Source organism: Montipora foliosa, chromosome 11 (genome assembly GCF_036669935.1).
Source record: "Montipora foliosa isolate CH-2021 chromosome 11, ASM3666993v2, whole genome shotgun sequence".
In the NCBI taxonomy this organism is placed as follows: Eukaryota; Metazoa; Cnidaria; class Anthozoa; order Scleractinia; family Acroporidae; genus Montipora; species Montipora foliosa.
In genome coordinates, this window is record NC_090879.1 from 28,986,795 (window position 1) to 29,005,046 (window position 18,252).

Sequence of the window (18,252 nt, forward strand, 5' to 3'; positions counted from 1 at the left end):
TAAAGGTCTCTGAAACGTCTCTTGGCTAAGACGAAACACTGTGTCAGACTAGCCACAAACATTTCAGGGTGTCTTGAAAACAAAGACCCCCAAGACCTAGAGACTCGAAAACGAAGAAAGTAACCCAAAACCCTCAATTTGGCTAACCCTAGGCCTAACTTAAACTAGGGCTAAAGTTGGTTTTTCGGCCTAGGGTTAGCCAAATGGAGGGTTTTGGGTTACTTTTCTTTATTTTCGAGTCTTAAGGTCTTTGTTTTCAAAACACCCAACATTTCACAAGTATGACGGTTTATTTAAACAAACCCTAGAAGACATTGGATATCTTTTGACCATAATAATTATTATTACATGGTGTAATGGCTGCAGTGAATTACTGTAACAGTAATTTAGGCTATATTAAAAGCACTGATTAACTTAAAGGTATTGTGGTAGTCAGTGTAAGCACTTCTCAGTATTAAACCATAATAATAATAATGAAAAAAATTAATAAGAAAAAAGTACAAGAAGAACTATTTTTCCATTATTTTATTAAACATTGCTAAGTCCTAAATTATGCTAGACATCAGACAGGAGTTTAAGCTCAGAAAAGTGCTTTTGTTGTTGTTTGGTGATGTGAGCATAATCATTAGGATTAGAACCTGTCCTTCAGTTATCATATTAAATATGTAAGTAAGTGGACACTTGTCTGTAGACTTGTACAGTCATGTACAACATATTACATAACGACAAGATGGTTATTATGCAAAATAGATCTTGTTTAATGTCACAATGCTCCTTGAACAGCTCTCAGATGTCGACAGTGATACAATCCAACGACAGAGACGCGAACTGCAGCTGCTTATAGGAGAGTTGAAAGACAGAGATAGGTAAATGGAGATTTTATTGCTTTGTGAGATTTAATTTTTCTAAACTTTGTACCATTCATGTACTTGTGCCTAATAGTTTCTTTTAACTGAAATTAAATGTAAATGTAAAAATGTAAAGCCTTTCAGGTTTAAAATGGAGTGCACTGTAATAAAGCTGTCAATTCAACTAGTTCACAAACAAGTTGCAGTTAATGATCATTTGAAACTACATACAACCAAATCAAATGAAACTTAACCAGCCGTTGCGTGTAGCATCCATCAATGGGAACTTTCCCATTTGCAATGCCTGCTTTTCCATGGTTAAATTTTGGAAGACGAGTAGGCTGCTTGCAGGTGGTAGTTTATGTTGCGAATCCAAGATTTGAAACCTGGCAAATCCGGATGCCAAACTGGATGTGTTATGATGAGAAAACACGGAAGTGGAAAGGGAAAGGGAGGATGAAAGAAAAAACCTCTCCTCTCACTTAGTTTCGCCCTTTCCCTCTCACTTTGTCACTAAGTCCCAGATCTTTCACTAACACAGTAAGGCTTTGAATCTCATGCCTGTAACAAAACTACCACCTGCAAGCAGGCAATGGTTTCATGGTCAAGTGACAACGAAAGAGGGATTAAAAAGTAAATCAGCTCAAACATTTTGCTCAACATCTCAGGGTGTGTCTCAAAATACTGGAAAAAGCATCTCTGAGAGTCTAGAAGTTCTAGCATTTCTGGGAGAACATGCACCCAGGACTCCCCTTGGGGCTAGGACCTTGGGTCCTTGCAACTCCTACTGGGACCAATGCAACTTTAAAAACACTTCTTGTTAAAGAAGCCATGCAACCAGTTTGCTGTTTCCAAATTGTAATCATTCTAGAACTTGCCACATCAAATCCACACAGTGCTGATGTGATGATATGAATCCAACCAAGTGATTGCAAGTCTAATGCCTTCTATTAAAAACTGAACTACAGATATCAGATTTTGATTATTTTCACTGGCTTGCTGGAAACAGGCTATCAGTGAGCATTTACTTCTTCTACCTAATTTGGTCAAGGAACGCATGTGAAATAAAAGCTGAGCTGAAAACATTTTTGCAGCTCTGAGAAAAATGGCTGAAGTTTAGCGAAGCCCTTTTGGAATTGACCAAGGCAGAAATCGATGCTTCAGTGGAAGATCGAATTATTCTACTTGGGCTTGCTGGATATAAAATGATTTTATATTAATGAACATCAGGTGCTTTTTCCATTTTTGGCGCGTTATCTATCACTTCATATCCAGGCGCCCTGGTAGAATAATTGTTAATAAAATAAGCACTGGACCACTCCACCCTTGTTAAACATTGATTTATAGTCTTTCAACTGTTGATTCATGCTACATTTCAGAGAATTAAATGATATGGTACAAGCTCATCAAAAGCAGATAGTGGCCTGGGAAGAGGACAGGCAAAGGGTAGGTCTTAATACAGGAGATTACACATTTGGCAGAATGCAGGGCCTTGTTGACACCTGGCTATAGTTACCTCCTTGTAATAAATTACAACTGCTTACTCTAACTTACACGAATACATACAGTAGGATGGATGATATAAGATATCTAACTAGTTTTCGCAGGATCAGCCGTCCAATTAAATTTAATTTGCAGGAATATTTTCAATTGATAATGTGTCACACTCCCCTTTAACATGTATTTCAGTTAAAGATCAGAAGTGCATCAGTATGTCTTGAACTGGGACCACAGGATTGTAAGTCTGCTTCCTAACCGCGTGCAGTGTCTAGCCACTTTGCATCGGCATCTACATTGTACAGTAAAAGAATACCCGTAATTTGGTTACAAACTTTTTTGCGGCTGTTATGCTCAGCTCAGCCTGGTACTTGGGATAAAATATGTTTAGAATTTTTTTGGAACTTTTATGTTGTTGTTGATGACAATCATTAAAAATAATTAATAATTAACTTTCTTTGCAATGTTTTCCTTTTTAGGTCTTTTCTCTTGAAAAACGATCTTCCAGGCTTGAGAGTGAGTTAATTGTACATGTGTGCTATATAACTTCTTGCCTGCTCTCGAAATGAGTCCATATGATCTTCCTGTTAGTCTCTACTTACATGTAACTCTCTGTTGGTTTAACATTATTGCCTATCTGGCTGTCTTCTTGCCAACTTTAACCTTTTCAAACATCATAAAGGAACTTATTTCAGCTTTTACTCTGAGAAATTGGGATGATTAATTTCTGTTACTAATTCTTCAGCAGGGGACCTCTTCTGGATGAAAGGGTCACTGTTAATTGACTTCCTGGAAAAACTGTTTTCCAGTTAATTAAAAGAGAATTTTGTGACTTTGAAGTGAAATAAATTTAATCTTCCACCACTTATTTATTATTTTGACTATCATTTTAATCTACTTCTTTGCAACAGGTGAATTAAAAAGTAGAAATGACCAATTAAAAGGCTTGCAAGCAAGGTAATGGTTGTAATTTTTTTTGCTCATCTTTCAGCTGTTTTACTAATGCTTTGCTTTACATATTTTGTAGAAATTGTAGTCGGTTGGTGAGAGGGGAAGGGGGGGGGGGGGGGGGCGAAGCTTTATGCCACTAAGGTTTGCTGTCCAAAAACACCCACTATGACCTACAGTAGTTGATTTTAATGATACCAAATTTTATTGTTTTTTTGTCCTTTTAATCTTGTTCTCCTATTAGCTAATTTTAGTAATTACATATTGGCTCCTTTTAATAGCCTCCAGGAAGCAAGTACTTTCCATAAAGCATTATAGTACTTAATAACCTGTGGACATGTCAGGTTCTAACATAATTTTGATTCTCTCTTTGAAAGTGTTCTCCAAAATTTAAGAAAGGTGGTGTGATGTTGCGATAGTGTTGTCATCCTTTCCTTTTCTTTTCTTTAGGCTAAAAGCTTGTGAAACAGAGGAAAAGAATAAAGTGAAAGAACTTGAAAATGCCCAGGTTTGCATTGACTCTTCAACAGTTACATGTATCCCTATATTTAACCATTATTCGCTGAAGGCGAAGTGAAAATTGGTTAATATTTATCAAGACGTAGTCAAGGTAAATATTCCCCAATATTCACTGAGCCTGAGGTGAATAATTGTTTTAGTGTAATTTTCAGCGGTGAATATCAAGAAAATGCAAAACAATGGGCTAAAACAAGATAAAAAGGCATGAAAAGTGCTTGATTAGCTTAGCAGCCGTGCCTCCAAAATGTTATATTCAGCGGGTAGCGCGGTGAAATGACACTAGTGTACTAAATTCTTATATTCACCGCTGAAAATTATACTAATAGTATATATAACCACACAAATGAATATGTGTGGTACGTCTTTCTGCACATTCTCAATTTTTGATTTTTTTGGCTATCTTCATTGGAAGTGATTAGCATTAGTACTATTTGAACACCTCTGTGCAAAGAGAAAACGAAAATGGCAACTAAACCTCCACCACTATTCACCTTGTAGCAATTTATCCCAAAGCTCAACTGTAAGGTTGAGTCAATCAAGAAACATTTTACGTTGTTTAATTCCTTCTTGACAAATTGATCTTAGAAGAAACTATAAATAATATCAATGTCCATCATCATGGGTTTACTTGCAGTTACAACTTCAACAAGTCTCGGAACATGCAAATACATCCCTCCATCAAGTACAGGAACTCGAAGTAAGTCCAATTCAAGATTATGAAATCGAAATGTCAGTTCTTCATGAGAGGCAAAAATCAGAGTAAACTTTATTTGGATAGACAAGAGAACCAACAAATGTAACCCACAATTGCCACCACGTTCAGGGTGCCTTAGCGGTTATGAACTGCCCCTCCCAACTCAGCAACCCGGGTTATACCCTGACCATGAGATCATCAGTGTGGGCTGATATCGATACCCTCGATTGGGATAACCTCTGGTATCCTTCCCTTTCATTGAATTTGTTAGGAAATTAACCCGAGACATGTTGATACAATGAAAGGGCCCTCGTGGCGGGGTTTTGTTTAATAGATCAATTATTTTTGTCTATATACATTTTACTGTGAATGTGTATAAGTGGGGTCTAGATTTTGTTTGTTATGTCAAACCACAAAAAACCTTTGTAACCTTGACTGACGTACATACTTCATTCTTTGCTCACCTCTATTCCATAGGAAAAGAATAGTGCCTTAACATCGTCTATGAGAGAGTTATCAAATACAATAGGACAACTTCAAGCAAGAGAACAAGAACTTTTGACAAAACTCAAACTAAAAGTGAGTTCTTTCTTCTTGGCGACGAAAAGTGAGCATTTTGGAACAATTCTCTGTTTATGTGGTGGTGGGGGGAATGGAGCTCTAAAATCAGCCAAAGCCTTTGAGAGCCGTTCTTTTCCCACCAATTAGAGAGCTTAAGCAACGACAAGGGCGACGGCAACAAGAACGTCACAAATTTACATATTCAGTCGACAAAAACAATAGCTTTGCACGCCCTGCACGTGCGTTTTTGTCCGTTTCTTTGCCGTCGTCAGCAAAACTACAACGTGAAATAGCCAAATTTGAGGTTTTATGAAGAACGTCAGCACTTGAGGATAAATTTCTCCCCTAAATTAAGCGCCGTTCCGACCAGTGTCATTAGGGAGTTTAAGCAAAGACGACGGGTACTGCTACGGCAACGCCACAAAGCAAGAATGTTCTTGGTTAAAAAAGGAAAAATGCTCGTGCTGCACGTGCAACACGAATTTCCGTGCATTTCTCTGCCGTACTCCACCAAACAACAACTTGAAATCACCAAATTTTAGGTTTTGACGACAACGTGAGGATATAGTAATGAAAAAGTCATTTTCAGTTTTGACTTTAAAACGGTTCGTACCCATCCAGTTACTGGATAGTTCGCCTGTATTGTACAAAGTGAACAAGACGAAATAATCGCGAAATACTTGTGATAGCCCTAAGTTATTCTTTTAACTAACGTTTTCGTTGCCGTAGTCGTTGTCTTTGCTTTTTGAGGAACTCCCACACCCTTGTCATATAAAATAGGTTGAAATAGTCACGAAGCAATTACAGTAACGCGAATTTATATTTTGTGATGACGTTCTCGTTGCCGTCGCCGTTGTCGTTGCTTAAGCTCCCCATTTGTGAATTATCACGATTTACTTGTCCTTGGATTTTTGACAAACTTGAGGTAAGTTACAGGAGCTCATCAAGGAGAGTCTGTATCTCCACTATTTCCTTGAGTCAACCCTTTCCCGAGTAACTTTATTTTTAGGAAAAGGTTTTTCTCGCGAAAAGTATCATTTCCCTTGACGCTGAGATACCGTATTTACTCGAATAAGCGCCGCGGCGCTTATTTCATTTTTCGCGCCTCAAGTGCGGCGCTTATTTATAAATTGGGCGCCACAAAGAAACATTCCCTTTTCCATTCTGTCTGTACGGAGATTAACAAAAAAGTCTTTTGCCACTCTTAGGCGTTTTATTTAGTGGACGAGCAGTGAAGTATAATCGCTTCGAACTGAAGAACATCGGTTTTGATGCAAATAAATTCCCCATGCTGTGTTAGAGTAACCTGTTAGTGTTATTTTCAATTTAACGAGGTTCCTCGAATAAACGCCGCATTGGAACCGCGGCGGCGCCTACATTGTATTTGCTTTTTTGTCCCAAATGCGGCGGTTATTCGGGGGTGGTGCTTATTCGAGTAAATACGGTAGCTCTGTTTTGATTAGCTCGGGAAAGGATTGACTCCTAGGCCAAGTATGGGAGATACATGTAGAGGCTCCGGCTAATAATAAGAGATTTACGCGAATGTATGTCTGCTGACACTGATGCTTGTGCTAATAACAGGATAATGACATAATGGAAGCAAATGTGGGCTTAGGGGAATTACAACAAAAGATCAAAAGATTAGAAGGTTTATGCCAGGTTAGTGAGCTTAATAAACAATTACCTCTCACTTTTAAACTACTATATGTGTCGTTTTCTTTTTGTCATTTATCTTTTCACTTCCCAAACAAATTTTACCTCTCCTGTACCTACATGTGTTTTTTTGCAGGAACTTAGAAAAACAGAAAGCACTCTAAGGACAGAAAGGGATCAGTGGAGAGACCAAGCAGCAGCAAACAAACATGAAGTGGAGAAATTGAGAGGTACAGATTTTTTTATCTGTCTTCGATGGGTACCGTGGCACAAAGTTGTCAATAGAAAGAGTAAAACGACTAACTTCTGAAGACGAGTTAGAGGATGTCGAAGTTCAAATAGTTACCAACTTATGCATTATGTTTCAGGTGGGATCGGTGAGACCAAACCAGAAATTTTGATGCCCAATCACGGACAATCAAATAGGGATATTTAGGCCTCGTCCACAGTCACGTATTCGGCGGATATCTTTGAATCTGCAACTTTTTCTTAGCGGATTCGTCTTCCATCCACACGTATCCGGCGAATACGACATGTGAATCCACATCTTTTTTAACCCCCTCTCCAAAGTTTGGAAAGTTTTGAATACACAAAGAATTTGGAATGGTGTGGACGGTCGAATCCGGTTTTTTTTCAAATCCAATGACGTTACAAACTCAGATCCAGTCTTTACCGCATAAATGTTCAACATGGCCGCTGAACGAAAATGCTATCGCTTCTTCCAGGGAAGGCTCGAGTGGCTGGTGGCGAGCGCAAATTTACATTGCGAGGGAGACGTCTGGGAACGAGGCAGCTATCGCAGCTTCTCTTGTAGGCAGCTCGCACGCCTGATGGCACATGCTCTGTTGACAATTCTCATAGAGGAGTCCTGGATGCTAGAACGAATCCGGATACGTATTCGATTTGAATACTTGAAAATTTTTGAAGACGCAGACAAAAAGTTGCGGATTAAAAAACGTGTGGACGGGGCCTTGGCATCGCGTCTGCCGTAAACGGCAAAAGGCTGAAATTTGCGTTTTGTTAGAAGTCAGTGAAACTTGTTTTCTTTGAAAAGAGACCGAAGCAAGAATATGAGAAATGTCATACTTTTATTACACGAAGAGCAGCCTGCCGCGTTTTCCTTTTGCCGTTTCACGTAAAACACGATGCGAAATCCCTCTAATGGGCAAAACAGATACGTGTAGCTGGCTGCGCGGGAAAATATTTTTCAGCGAGTCATATTCTATTTTGTTTTGTCTCGGATTGGCTAATTATCAAGCGTTGTTGACGACAGAAAGGTGTGTCGTGTTTTTTGTGTGTTTTTGGTGCCTGGAATCAATAATGGCTCAGGTCATAGTTAGTAGAGGGGATGCTCAGATTATGTGGTTTCTTCGATGTTCAGTTGGTCCTATATTTGGCTTTGTTTGGTCCGGTCAAGCGTAGTAATGCAGCCATTTTGTTTTGTTTCGACGCTTCAAAAAACTTCTCTTTAGTTGTTACGGTGTGACGTCTGTTCCCTCGCAGGTGATATTAGCAAACAATTCAGTGATGCAGATGAGTTTCAAGCTGAACTTGCAAAGGTAAAATGACCTGTCGTTGCCTTCCTTGTCCTTTTACCCACCAGAATAAAATATTTTGTCACAGCAATGCATTCTTTAATTGATTCTTCCAGACCAAGCAAGAGGTGTTAGTCCTGCAAAAGGAGCTTTTCTTATCAGGTAATTGTCACAGAACAATTATGCAACTTTGCATTTGGTCCCTAAAACCGCGATTTTATCGGTCAGCGCTTAGAATGAACGCTGAGGTAGGTACTTTATATATCCCTGGCCGTCCTTTAGCGTCCTTCCTCATCTCTAGCCGTCCTTTAGCGTCCTTACACATCCCTAGCTGTCCTTTAGCGTCCTTACACATCCCTAGCCGTCCTTTACCGTCCTTACACATCCCTAGCCGTCCTTTGGCGTCCTTACACATCCCTGGCCGTCCTTTAGCGTCCTTCCTCATCTCTAGCCGTCCTTTAGCGTCCTTACACATCCCTAGCCGTCCTTTAGCGTCCTTACACATCCCTAGCTGTCCTTTAGCGTCCTTACACATCCCTAGCCGTCCTTTAGCGTCCCTTGCCATCCTTTAGCGTCCTTACACATCCCTGGTTTTGAACAGGGTTTAGTCCCGCGAATCATGCACTTCCTGTTCACCTATACACAGTGTCATAGGAACAAAGCAATAATGTTTGCTTACAGTTATTTATTTATTACATCTTTGTTATAGTTTATTTTGCATAAAAGTGGTTGGCGCATATTTCGGAACTATTTTGACCGAAATAGATCCGACAAAACCAGTAACAGACTCACAAAATGTTTAAACTTGAAGTCGTTTGAAGCGTCCTGATTGGTTCACGAATTCTTGGTTATCAGCTTATGAGCCGTATTTTCGCGCCAAGGGTTGCCAAGCGACTGAAAAATGTGAGGCAAAGAGCAATATTTCGAGAATCAAAACGTTTAGCATTTACGAAGATTTAATAAAAGAATTACTGTAGTGCTCAGTGGTTGTTTGATACGAGATGGCAAAAGCCAACTCGGCGCCTTGCGGCTCGTTTCCTATTTACCATCTCATATACAACGACTGCGTATAATTATACCGGTAATAGCAGAGAGCTTATCCTTGACTGGGAGGGGTTCTGGGAGGGTTGTCTAAGGGCCGATTTACTCGGTACGATTTTTGTCGCATGCCACAAGCTTACGACAGGCCTACGACATGACTTACGATTGTCGCAGCGTTTTGAAATATGTTTTAAAATGCTACAACATTTTTCTGTCCTAGGCCTGTCGTAAGCTTGTCGCATGCGACAAAAATCGTACCGTGTAAGGGCCGATTTACACGGTACGATTTTTGTCGCATGCGACAACAGCTTACGACAGACCCACGACACGATTTACGATTGTTGTGTACGTCAGAAAAAATGTCGTAGCATTTTAAAACATGTTTTAAAATGCTGCGGCAATCGTAAGTCATGTCGTAGGCCTATCGTGAGCTTGTCGCATGCGTCAAATATCGCACCGTGTAAATCGGCCCTAAATCGGCCTTTATACAGCTCCACTATGCCCAGCTGTTGTAGGTGTCACAAAGTGACCCTCTAATCATGACCAATCAGAACCCTAGCAAAAAAAGTAATACACATGAAGTTCAAGCCCTTTATTAGGCTCGAATAGACACCTTGTCACACACCGTAACGTATATGCAAAGTATTATGAATCTCATGATGCAATAGACCTTTTTAGCTTGTACATTTTGTTTTCCCATTTCAGACTACGTGATGTTACTCTAGGGAAAACTTTCTTTCAAATGTCGTCCCATGCACGATATGTACGCATAACTTATGAAAAAACAAAAGGAAAATTCCCTTGAGAAGATCACGTGGCCTGAAATGGGAAAACAAAACGTACAAGCTAAAGAGGTCTATTGTAGTGGACTTGTATGTTAACTTGATAGGAAACTAGGAGAGAAGAGCCACACGGAACAGCGCGTCGATTTCTCTCTTTCTCTGGAGGTCCCGGTTAAAAAGGAGTTTAGCATGATAGGTTTTGGAATCAGGACCGGTTTATTGCCAAATTTAGCCTCAGCTCAAGATAAAAAGAAAAGTTGATTTAGCAACGGACATTTTTGTATTCACCAGGCGAGAGAGAAAAAAGAAAAGATCAACTACTGGACCTGCAGAAGTCTAAACAGGAAAGAACCGATTCAGAACTTCAAAGCCTACGGCAGGTATAAAAATGCGCCGCGTTTTTTTATCATTACAGTTACGGATTAAGAAATGAAGTAAAGAAAATAAATGTTATAAAAGAAAACAAGTCGGCGACTTGTCTCCAAATTAAAAGGAAAACGAAATGACGTCTTTGACTAATCAAGTTTGATCATTTAAAAAACAAAGGTGTCGTAGAGCGTATGCACGTGACGTTGACGTGATGGACATGCACGTGGTGTAGGTACTCGTGCTTCGCGTGCACTTGGCGGCCGTGCTGTTGTCCAAAAGTAATCTCTAGGGAATGAGACTTTTTGTGCTGATGTTTTGTTTCGTTTGGGTAAAAAGTAATACGCTGCTGATCAGGTGAGACTAATTCATTGCGTGTTAAAAAAAAAAAAGCCGAGTTGTTTGGCAAGGTAGGAATTCAGAGTGACATGACTGATTGTCAACAACTCGTCCCCTACTCAGTTGAAATGAAGTCCTGGTCAAATTCTCATTCCCGTTTGACCACAACTGTTTTCCTCTATGAACGATTATCATCAACCCACAGGCTTCGCGCCAGCTGACCCCATTGCGCCTTATCGGCAATGTATACTTCCGGTTCAAGATTTTATTGTTCGCAAACAAACCAATGAAAAAATGTGAATTTCCTTTGTCTTCTGAACCCTTCTTTTTCTCGTGCGAAGGCCGCGCTGTCTAAGAGAAACGACAGGATCTGGGAACGGAAATGGCATTAATAGGCCAATTTCGATATATTAAAACTCAGTCCTAAACAATTAAGAGGCATCATCTCGAGGCTCTAGGGAGTGATCTAATACAAATCCTTATATTTATTCCCCAGAGCCTCGAGATGATGCCTTTTGTTTGGGACTGAATTTTAATATATCGAAATTGGTCAATTATTCGTGGACCTCTTAACCACAGCTTTAGTTTCCCTCTTATTTTCTTTCTGTAGATCTGTGAGCGACAACAACGCGATATTTCGTACATGCAACTACAATTGCAAAGTTCCCACGACATGATTTCTAAACACGTTACAGAACCTGAGTAAGTATCAGTTGTTAACGTACTCGCGGTTCATTAGGGATTAGGGAGCTTACGAAACGACGACGCCGACGGCAACGACGACGCTACAAAACAATAGGTTTAGTGAGCAAAAACAATGGCTCTGCACGCTTTGCACGAGCGTTTTACATTTTGGTACATTTCTTTGCCGTCATCTCCTAAATGACGACGTGAAATGACAAAATTCAAGGTTCTGTGGAGGACGTTAGCACATGACGATGAATTTTCAGTTCTCTCTCTACGCTTCCAACTCACTCATACCAGTTTAATTCCTCGACAGTTATTACACATTTTTAACGCGAAACGACATGAAATAGTTTCGTAGTGATATGAATAACGCGGACTCGTATTTTAAAATGAAGTCCTCGTTGCCGTCGCCGTCCTCGTTTCGTAAGCTCCCTAGTTTTACCGACGACGACGGCTGCGGCAACGACAACGCCACAAAGCAAGAATATTATTGGCTAAAAAGGGAAAGTTAATCGTGCTGCACGTGCGGCACACATTTTTGGTACATTTCTTTACAGTGCACTCCACGAAACAACGTGAAATCACCAAATTTTAGGTTTTGACGACAAAAGGAGCAGACGACGATAACCCATTCACTTTCTATCCCCAGTTTAAAACCTTTCGTACCCTGAACCAATTACAGGATAGTTCGCCCGTATTTTACAACGTGAACAAGACGAAATAATCGCTAAATACTTACGATAGCGCTGAGTTATATTGAAGTGACGTTTTGACGTTGCCGCTTACCTTGCGTAACTCCCTGTTGTTTGCTTTTTTTGTTCGTTTGTTCGTGATTTCCCGCATTATAAAAGAAATGGCGATGTAGCATTTTCCATGGCGCCTTTTGTTCACATGTAGCTAGTAAAAGTTGTGCAGGCAAATCGTACCTTTTTATGGTGTATAATGGCGGTAGCGGTTCTGTAAAAATATGACTGGTATAAGAGGCGTTACAGTGTTCAAAGAGGACAAAACTATTTACGGCTGAAGTTCTCCACAAATCTCTTCTTAGCGAGTTTAAACAAGCTTAGGGCAACGGCAACCTCAACGAAAACTCCACTTCAGGATATAACTTCAATAGCGCGAATATTCCATATTTTTACGGAGGAAGTGTTGTATAGGTGGTTTGCAACCAATCTCTAGAGACACAGATAACAATGCTGCGATGCACAATTGCTGGTGGACGAACAAAAGGAGCCAATGAGATATCTTTTGTTTTCGTCGTCGTCCCCCCCCCCCCCCCCCCCGGGTAGGGTCGTACCTCTTGTTGAGCACTACATTTCATTGGCTGTATAGTGTCGTACTTCCTATTGTTTTCTGTGCTAAATTCATTGTTATCTTTGTTCGTTCTATTTTTCTTTTGGCCAATCCTGAAGCCCGTCCAATGAGATATACGACACGACCCCAAAGTTGGTCAATTGACCTTTTTAGCTTGTACGTTTTGTTTTCCCATTACAGACCACGTGATGTTCTCAAGGGAATTTTCCTTTTGTTTTTCCGTAAGTTATGTGTACATATGCACGTGCGTAAGACGACATTTGAAAGAAACTATTCTCTAGAGTCACATCACGTGGTCTGAAATGCAAGCTAAAGAGGTCAATTCACGTCGTTGTCAAGACGAGAACGGCAGCGAAATATATCAAAATATAAAACGCACGTGCAGAGCTATTGTTTTTGCTCATTAAACCCATTTTTGGCGTTCTCGTAAGGCTGGATTTCACTAGCGAATGAGTCGGGAGTCGGAGTCGTAGTCGGAGTCGTAAGAGCGCTTATGACTTGGTGAAAATCAAAGATCGGAGTCGTAAGCGGAGTCATAGGGCGCTTTCCATTTAACAGAACTGACCGGCCAGACCGGGCATTTGGAAAGAATAACTCTACAACACATTCAAATTAACACACTTCGACGATCATATCTACTCCTCCAGAAGAATACGAGGGAATATCATGCAAGTGTTCCTTCAAATGTTGCATTTTCTTTGGAAAGTAATGGGTCTGGCCGGTCAGTTCTGGCAAAAGGAAAGCGGCCATAAGCTCGACGGAATCGGAGTCGGAAGAATCAGAACGTTTCCATTTTCTACCGACTCCGCTTATGACACGGTCAGTTATGATCCAGTGAAAACTAGATTGTCGGAAGCAGAAGCGGAAGAACCAACCAATCACAATGCTTGGAAGCGATCATCGTGATTGGCTTAGTCTTTCGCTTCTGCTCCCGACTCCGACAATGCAGTTTTCACTGGATCATAAGCGACGGAGTCATAAGCGGAATCGGTGTTCTGCTTCCGACTCCGACAGTTTGATTTTCACCAGATCGTATCGCTCTGCGTTTCTGATTACGACTCCGACTCCGTCGCTAGTGAAATCCAGCCTGTAGGCGTCGTCGTCGCTCTTGCGTAAGCTCCCTTTTTGCCATTTCGCGTTGTTTTGCACGGTTTGTTATAGAAATGTACTAAAATGCGCGCCGCACGTGCAGCACGATTATTTTTCTATTTTTTCCACGTTTAATAATATTCTTGTCTCGTGGCGTTGCGGATGCCCTAGCTGCCGTCGTCTCCCAACAACATCGTGGCGTTCCATTTTTTTCTCATTCCATCGTAATTCTTATGCTTCCCATGCAGTGGGATCTCTGAGTTGGAATCTAATCCTCCAGACGAAGAAAAGAAACCAATAAGCAGCCTCTATGGCCCGTCGAGTTATCACCTCAATGGAGACTATTTGGAGAATCAGGTACTAGTTAACATTTTGAATGTTCAAGCTTATCAAACCTCAGTATCCCTCGGGGGAAGGGAAGCGGAGCCAGCTAAGCTCCTTAGGGATCCCTGATTACCCCTGATACCTTACGGGGTTCGTGCACATGACGTGATGGTGGTGAAGACAACCAAATGGCCGCCATTTCGTGTTTCAAACAACATGCAACCTTCCAAGAATTTAACAATTTCACGCAACAATGATTTTTTTCGGCTAAAAAAAAAAGAGAGAGACTGACCAACGGTATTAATTAAAAGATGGGTTTGGCTGGAGTGATCAATCTCGATGGCTTATAGCCCCCTCCCCCCCGTGATTTCCATTTTAGCGTAATTTGCAAGCGATTTTTCCTGTAAAATATTGAAGAAATCTTTGTGTCGGGGAACACTGAAAAAATGAAAACAGATGCCCAGCTTTTCGGTATTTTTGAGAGAGCAGGGATGGTGCAGTGGTGAGAGCACTGACGCCTCCCACCAATGTGACCCGGGTTCGATTCCCAGACTCGGCGTCATATGTGGGTTGAGTTTGTTGGTTCTCTACTCTGCACCGAGAGGTTTTCCTCCGGGTACGCCGGTTTTCAATTTACAGTGTCCCTAATTAGTGCTCCAGCGCTAGAAGATTAGACTCTTAAATATAGTTTCTTTCCTTTCCTTTCCCTGTGTACTGAAAATTGCAAATTGTTTATGTTTATGACTCATCTGTAATTAATTTGACAAGCGTTGCTTTGACAATAGAATGCGGGACATGATAGGCCCTTTCCGAGTTCATATCTGCCTCCTCTTCAAAGCGAGTCTAAGTGCAAAGCTTTTGTGATGGGAATTAGTTCTACTTTACATATGAATGAAAACTAATTTTCATAAGAAAAACTTCGCACTTAGATTCACTTTTAAGAAGAGGTAGACATGAACTCGGAAACGGGGTGTTCTTTTCTTTAGAGGGAAAAAAGAACGCCTGATCGCGGGTTATCTCCTTTGAAGAAATTTCTGCCCTTTTAAAGGGCGGACGTTTTGGAACTCGAATCCTGAAATCCATTTTTCAAGGGAAAATTCTGTCTATGGGTACGGCATAAAAACAGCTATGTCTTTTGAAATTGAAGTTGTTACACATGGCACAAACATTTTCCCATAATTTTGCATTCGATGTTTTCTAACACTCGTTGAATTTGTTTTCAAGGATCAGTTGTCAACCAAGTCACTGGATTTTGATGGTACGTATTTTCGCCTCTGGTTATTATTGGAGTGTCATCTTTTTCGAGGCCGTGCCATTCATTTTCGTCGCCAGCACTTGTAACCGTTGGCAAAGACTTGTACTTCTTTTTGCTGAGACTGTGTAGAATAGCCGGAAGCATGATCCTATGACTTGGAGCGAACAACTTGTACCATATCCCTAGTTGAGTTATGGTTTTCTGAGGTTTCGTGGAGAGGCCCTTCGTTAGAGCGAATTGACGAAGACCTAACGCTCGAAACCTCATTTTTCCACCGGCAGTGGTTAATTCACTTTTATCAACTCTATTTTACCTACTTATTTTTTAGCATGCATAGCCAGCGCCTGATAGTACATGGCAGGAGAAGCCAAATATAGATGGTCTCACAAACCGAGAACCCATAACAGAAGTGTGAATTATAAACTCCAAGTCGTGGGTTCCTGCGGGAAGTCCCGCTGTACTTCCTAGTTCAGAAACAGCCAGTGGTCCTTATTCTCGGTGCTGACCGATAGAATCGTGGTCCCTCAGAACGCCTGTCACTTCTTTGCATGACACTGAATATCAATCACGTCTATCGTAATTTGATTCGTTCTTCAAAGAACACCTTCTTATGGGAACAATAGAGGTCAAAATTTCCAGGATATTCTGCAACATTCCTTTGCTTTTTACAGTTCTGGTGTAAAATTACTTTCCTTTATTTCTCATAGCACCAGTTTCTAAGAGCGTCGACGATGACTTGGCAGCTTATATTCCCGGTAAGATTCGCAAATTGCTTTAACATGGAAAATAAGATACGTTTGAGAAAAATACCGAGAACGGGGGTTTTAGACCATGCGCACCTCAAGGGTCGAAGACCTTGTTGCTGAGCGTTTTTGCTTGGAAGAGTGAATTATTCATTCTCTATGACAACTTTGAACTCTATAGTATTAATCCAGTTTTTAACATCCCTTGTTCATGCTGTGCAACGTAAATAAGATGGAATCAACGCGAAACACCTGCGATAGCGCAAAGTCATATTTTGAAATGACGTTTTCTCTCATCTGTCTAATAGTGACGTTAGTCGTTCAGGAAAAAACGTCCCTTTTAGCTTTGTTGCCAGCTGTGAATTTTTAAATGGCCGGAGAACGCAATAAAGGACATTAAGGGTTCCTAAAGTATTTTAATGTAAAAAGAAAATTCTGAATATTATTGAATACTGCTTTTGGATAATATGAAGAATCAAGCAAGTCTTGGAGGGTGTTACGCGTAACTCGTCGGCCTTTGACTTGAACTTCTTTTGATCGTAACACCTTCATTGATCTGCAGATCGTGATCTTAATATCATCATCCATCAATATTCCTATTTGTAAGATTTCACTCAAACGTTGCGGTCTAACGAACCATTGATGTCTGTGTTTCTCTGCATCATTAGATGAAACTCAATTTACAGCCTGAGAATAATAATAATATACATGGAAAAAGGATTCAGCATGCTCATTGGCAGAGAACACGTCAATTAGTCCCAAAGATAGCAGAAAGATGAAATTGAGTGTAGAAAGTTGAAATTTAATACACCACTTGCGATACGTTAAAATTCAGCTTGGCAGCGAGGCCTAGAGGACACAAACAAAGGAAACTGAACTTTGTGTCCTCTAAGCCTCACTATCAAGCTGAATTTAAGGACGGTGCCTACTAATTAAAGATATTTTGCCCCGGTTTATGATTATGCAGCAAATGTAGATCTTAACAAGTGTTATTGAAATCCAAAAAGAAAATTGGGGGTAACCCCGCATTTTTCAAAGATAATTGATGAATAATATTTGTAAAAAGCTTTAAAATACAAAGCAATGTGTGGCGTTCTTTCTCAAATTAAAGCTTAATTACCTCTCAAAAACGCAAGGTTACCCCCAATTTTCTTTTTGGATACCAAGAGTACTTACTAAGATCTACTTTCTCCGGATAGTTTTAAACCGCGCAAAAATATCCCTGTATTAGTAAGCATCACCGAAATCCGAGTTTCTCGAGATGCGCAGAACGTATGCGCAATAATAATAGTACTCACCGTCCTTAAATATATCGAAAGTGGTCTATTGATTGACAGGAAAGTCGCGAAAGCGCAAAAAAAACAAAATGGCGGGCAGGTTTGGAGAAGGTAACAACGTCTTAAATCAGAACAAAATCACATAACAAAGCACAATGTCAATCACTCGAAATCATGTGATTACCAATAACCAGTGAAAACAGAAAGGACATTTTTGATTGCTTCAGTGCTTTTTTTCAGATGGTGGCGGACTTTCCGCCCTCTCGATGCACGCCACAGCCGGAAGCGATTTGGCGGACGATTTCGACAACCTCTCCCAGGATCCTTCGCAGTCTGCTGTGACATCAGAGAGAGGCTTCCCGGGCTCTGGTGTCGAGACTTTCGCTCCGTCAAGGTGAACAGAAGAATCTTTTTTTTTTTGTTTGAGTTAAGAGAGGTTTTTTTAAACGGGCTGTGTCACAAAAATTAAACCAAATTCAGCGACTGGGAACCAAATCAAGCGAAACGTAAAAATAACTACTTAGAACACTGAAAGAAGGTTTGCATAAAACAGCAATTACAAAAAGGAGGCATGAATGGGCAAAATCGACGAAGATTTAAGTGGGTTGCAGTTGCCGGTTTTTTGTTTTTCAAAATAATTGTTCAGCCTAACAGTTTTTCAAAGTTTATCTGTGTTGTTTGTAGCTTAAATTATGTATGCTGGACAGACATTTTTTTAAAAGATCAGTGTACGTTTGAAGTGGGGTTGTAATCTCGTTACGAGCGCAAACACCAGAAATA

At 40.5% G+C, this 18,252-nt stretch overlaps 1 protein-coding gene across 2 annotated transcripts in view; it reads left to right on the forward strand.

Moving 5' to 3' along the window:
- Positions 1 to 18,252, forward strand: part of LOC137976019 (uncharacterized) — a 31,198-nt gene that overhangs the window by 3,500 nt on the left and 9,446 nt on the right. For both annotated transcript variants that reach the window (XM_068823267.1, XM_068823268.1), the window contains exons 4-20: positions 784 to 866; positions 2,228 to 2,294; positions 2,825 to 2,861; positions 3,257 to 3,302; positions 3,744 to 3,801; positions 4,447 to 4,509; positions 4,984 to 5,085; positions 6,649 to 6,726; positions 6,857 to 6,950; positions 8,224 to 8,279; positions 8,372 to 8,417; positions 10,370 to 10,458; positions 11,394 to 11,485; positions 14,122 to 14,230; positions 15,422 to 15,455; positions 16,160 to 16,207; positions 17,713 to 17,866. In XM_068823267.1, coding sequence (XP_068679368.1) covers positions 784 to 866; positions 2,228 to 2,294; positions 2,825 to 2,861; positions 3,257 to 3,302; positions 3,744 to 3,801; positions 4,447 to 4,509; positions 4,984 to 5,085; positions 6,649 to 6,726; positions 6,857 to 6,950; positions 8,224 to 8,279; positions 8,372 to 8,417; positions 10,370 to 10,458; positions 11,394 to 11,485; positions 14,122 to 14,230; positions 15,422 to 15,455; positions 16,160 to 16,207; positions 17,713 to 17,866 — 1,256 coding nt within the window. The remainder of the gene's footprint in view (positions 1 to 783; positions 867 to 2,227; positions 2,295 to 2,824; positions 2,862 to 3,256; positions 3,303 to 3,743; positions 3,802 to 4,446; positions 4,510 to 4,983; positions 5,086 to 6,648; positions 6,727 to 6,856; positions 6,951 to 8,223; positions 8,280 to 8,371; positions 8,418 to 10,369; positions 10,459 to 11,393; positions 11,486 to 14,121; positions 14,231 to 15,421; positions 15,456 to 16,159; positions 16,208 to 17,712; positions 17,867 to 18,252) is intronic.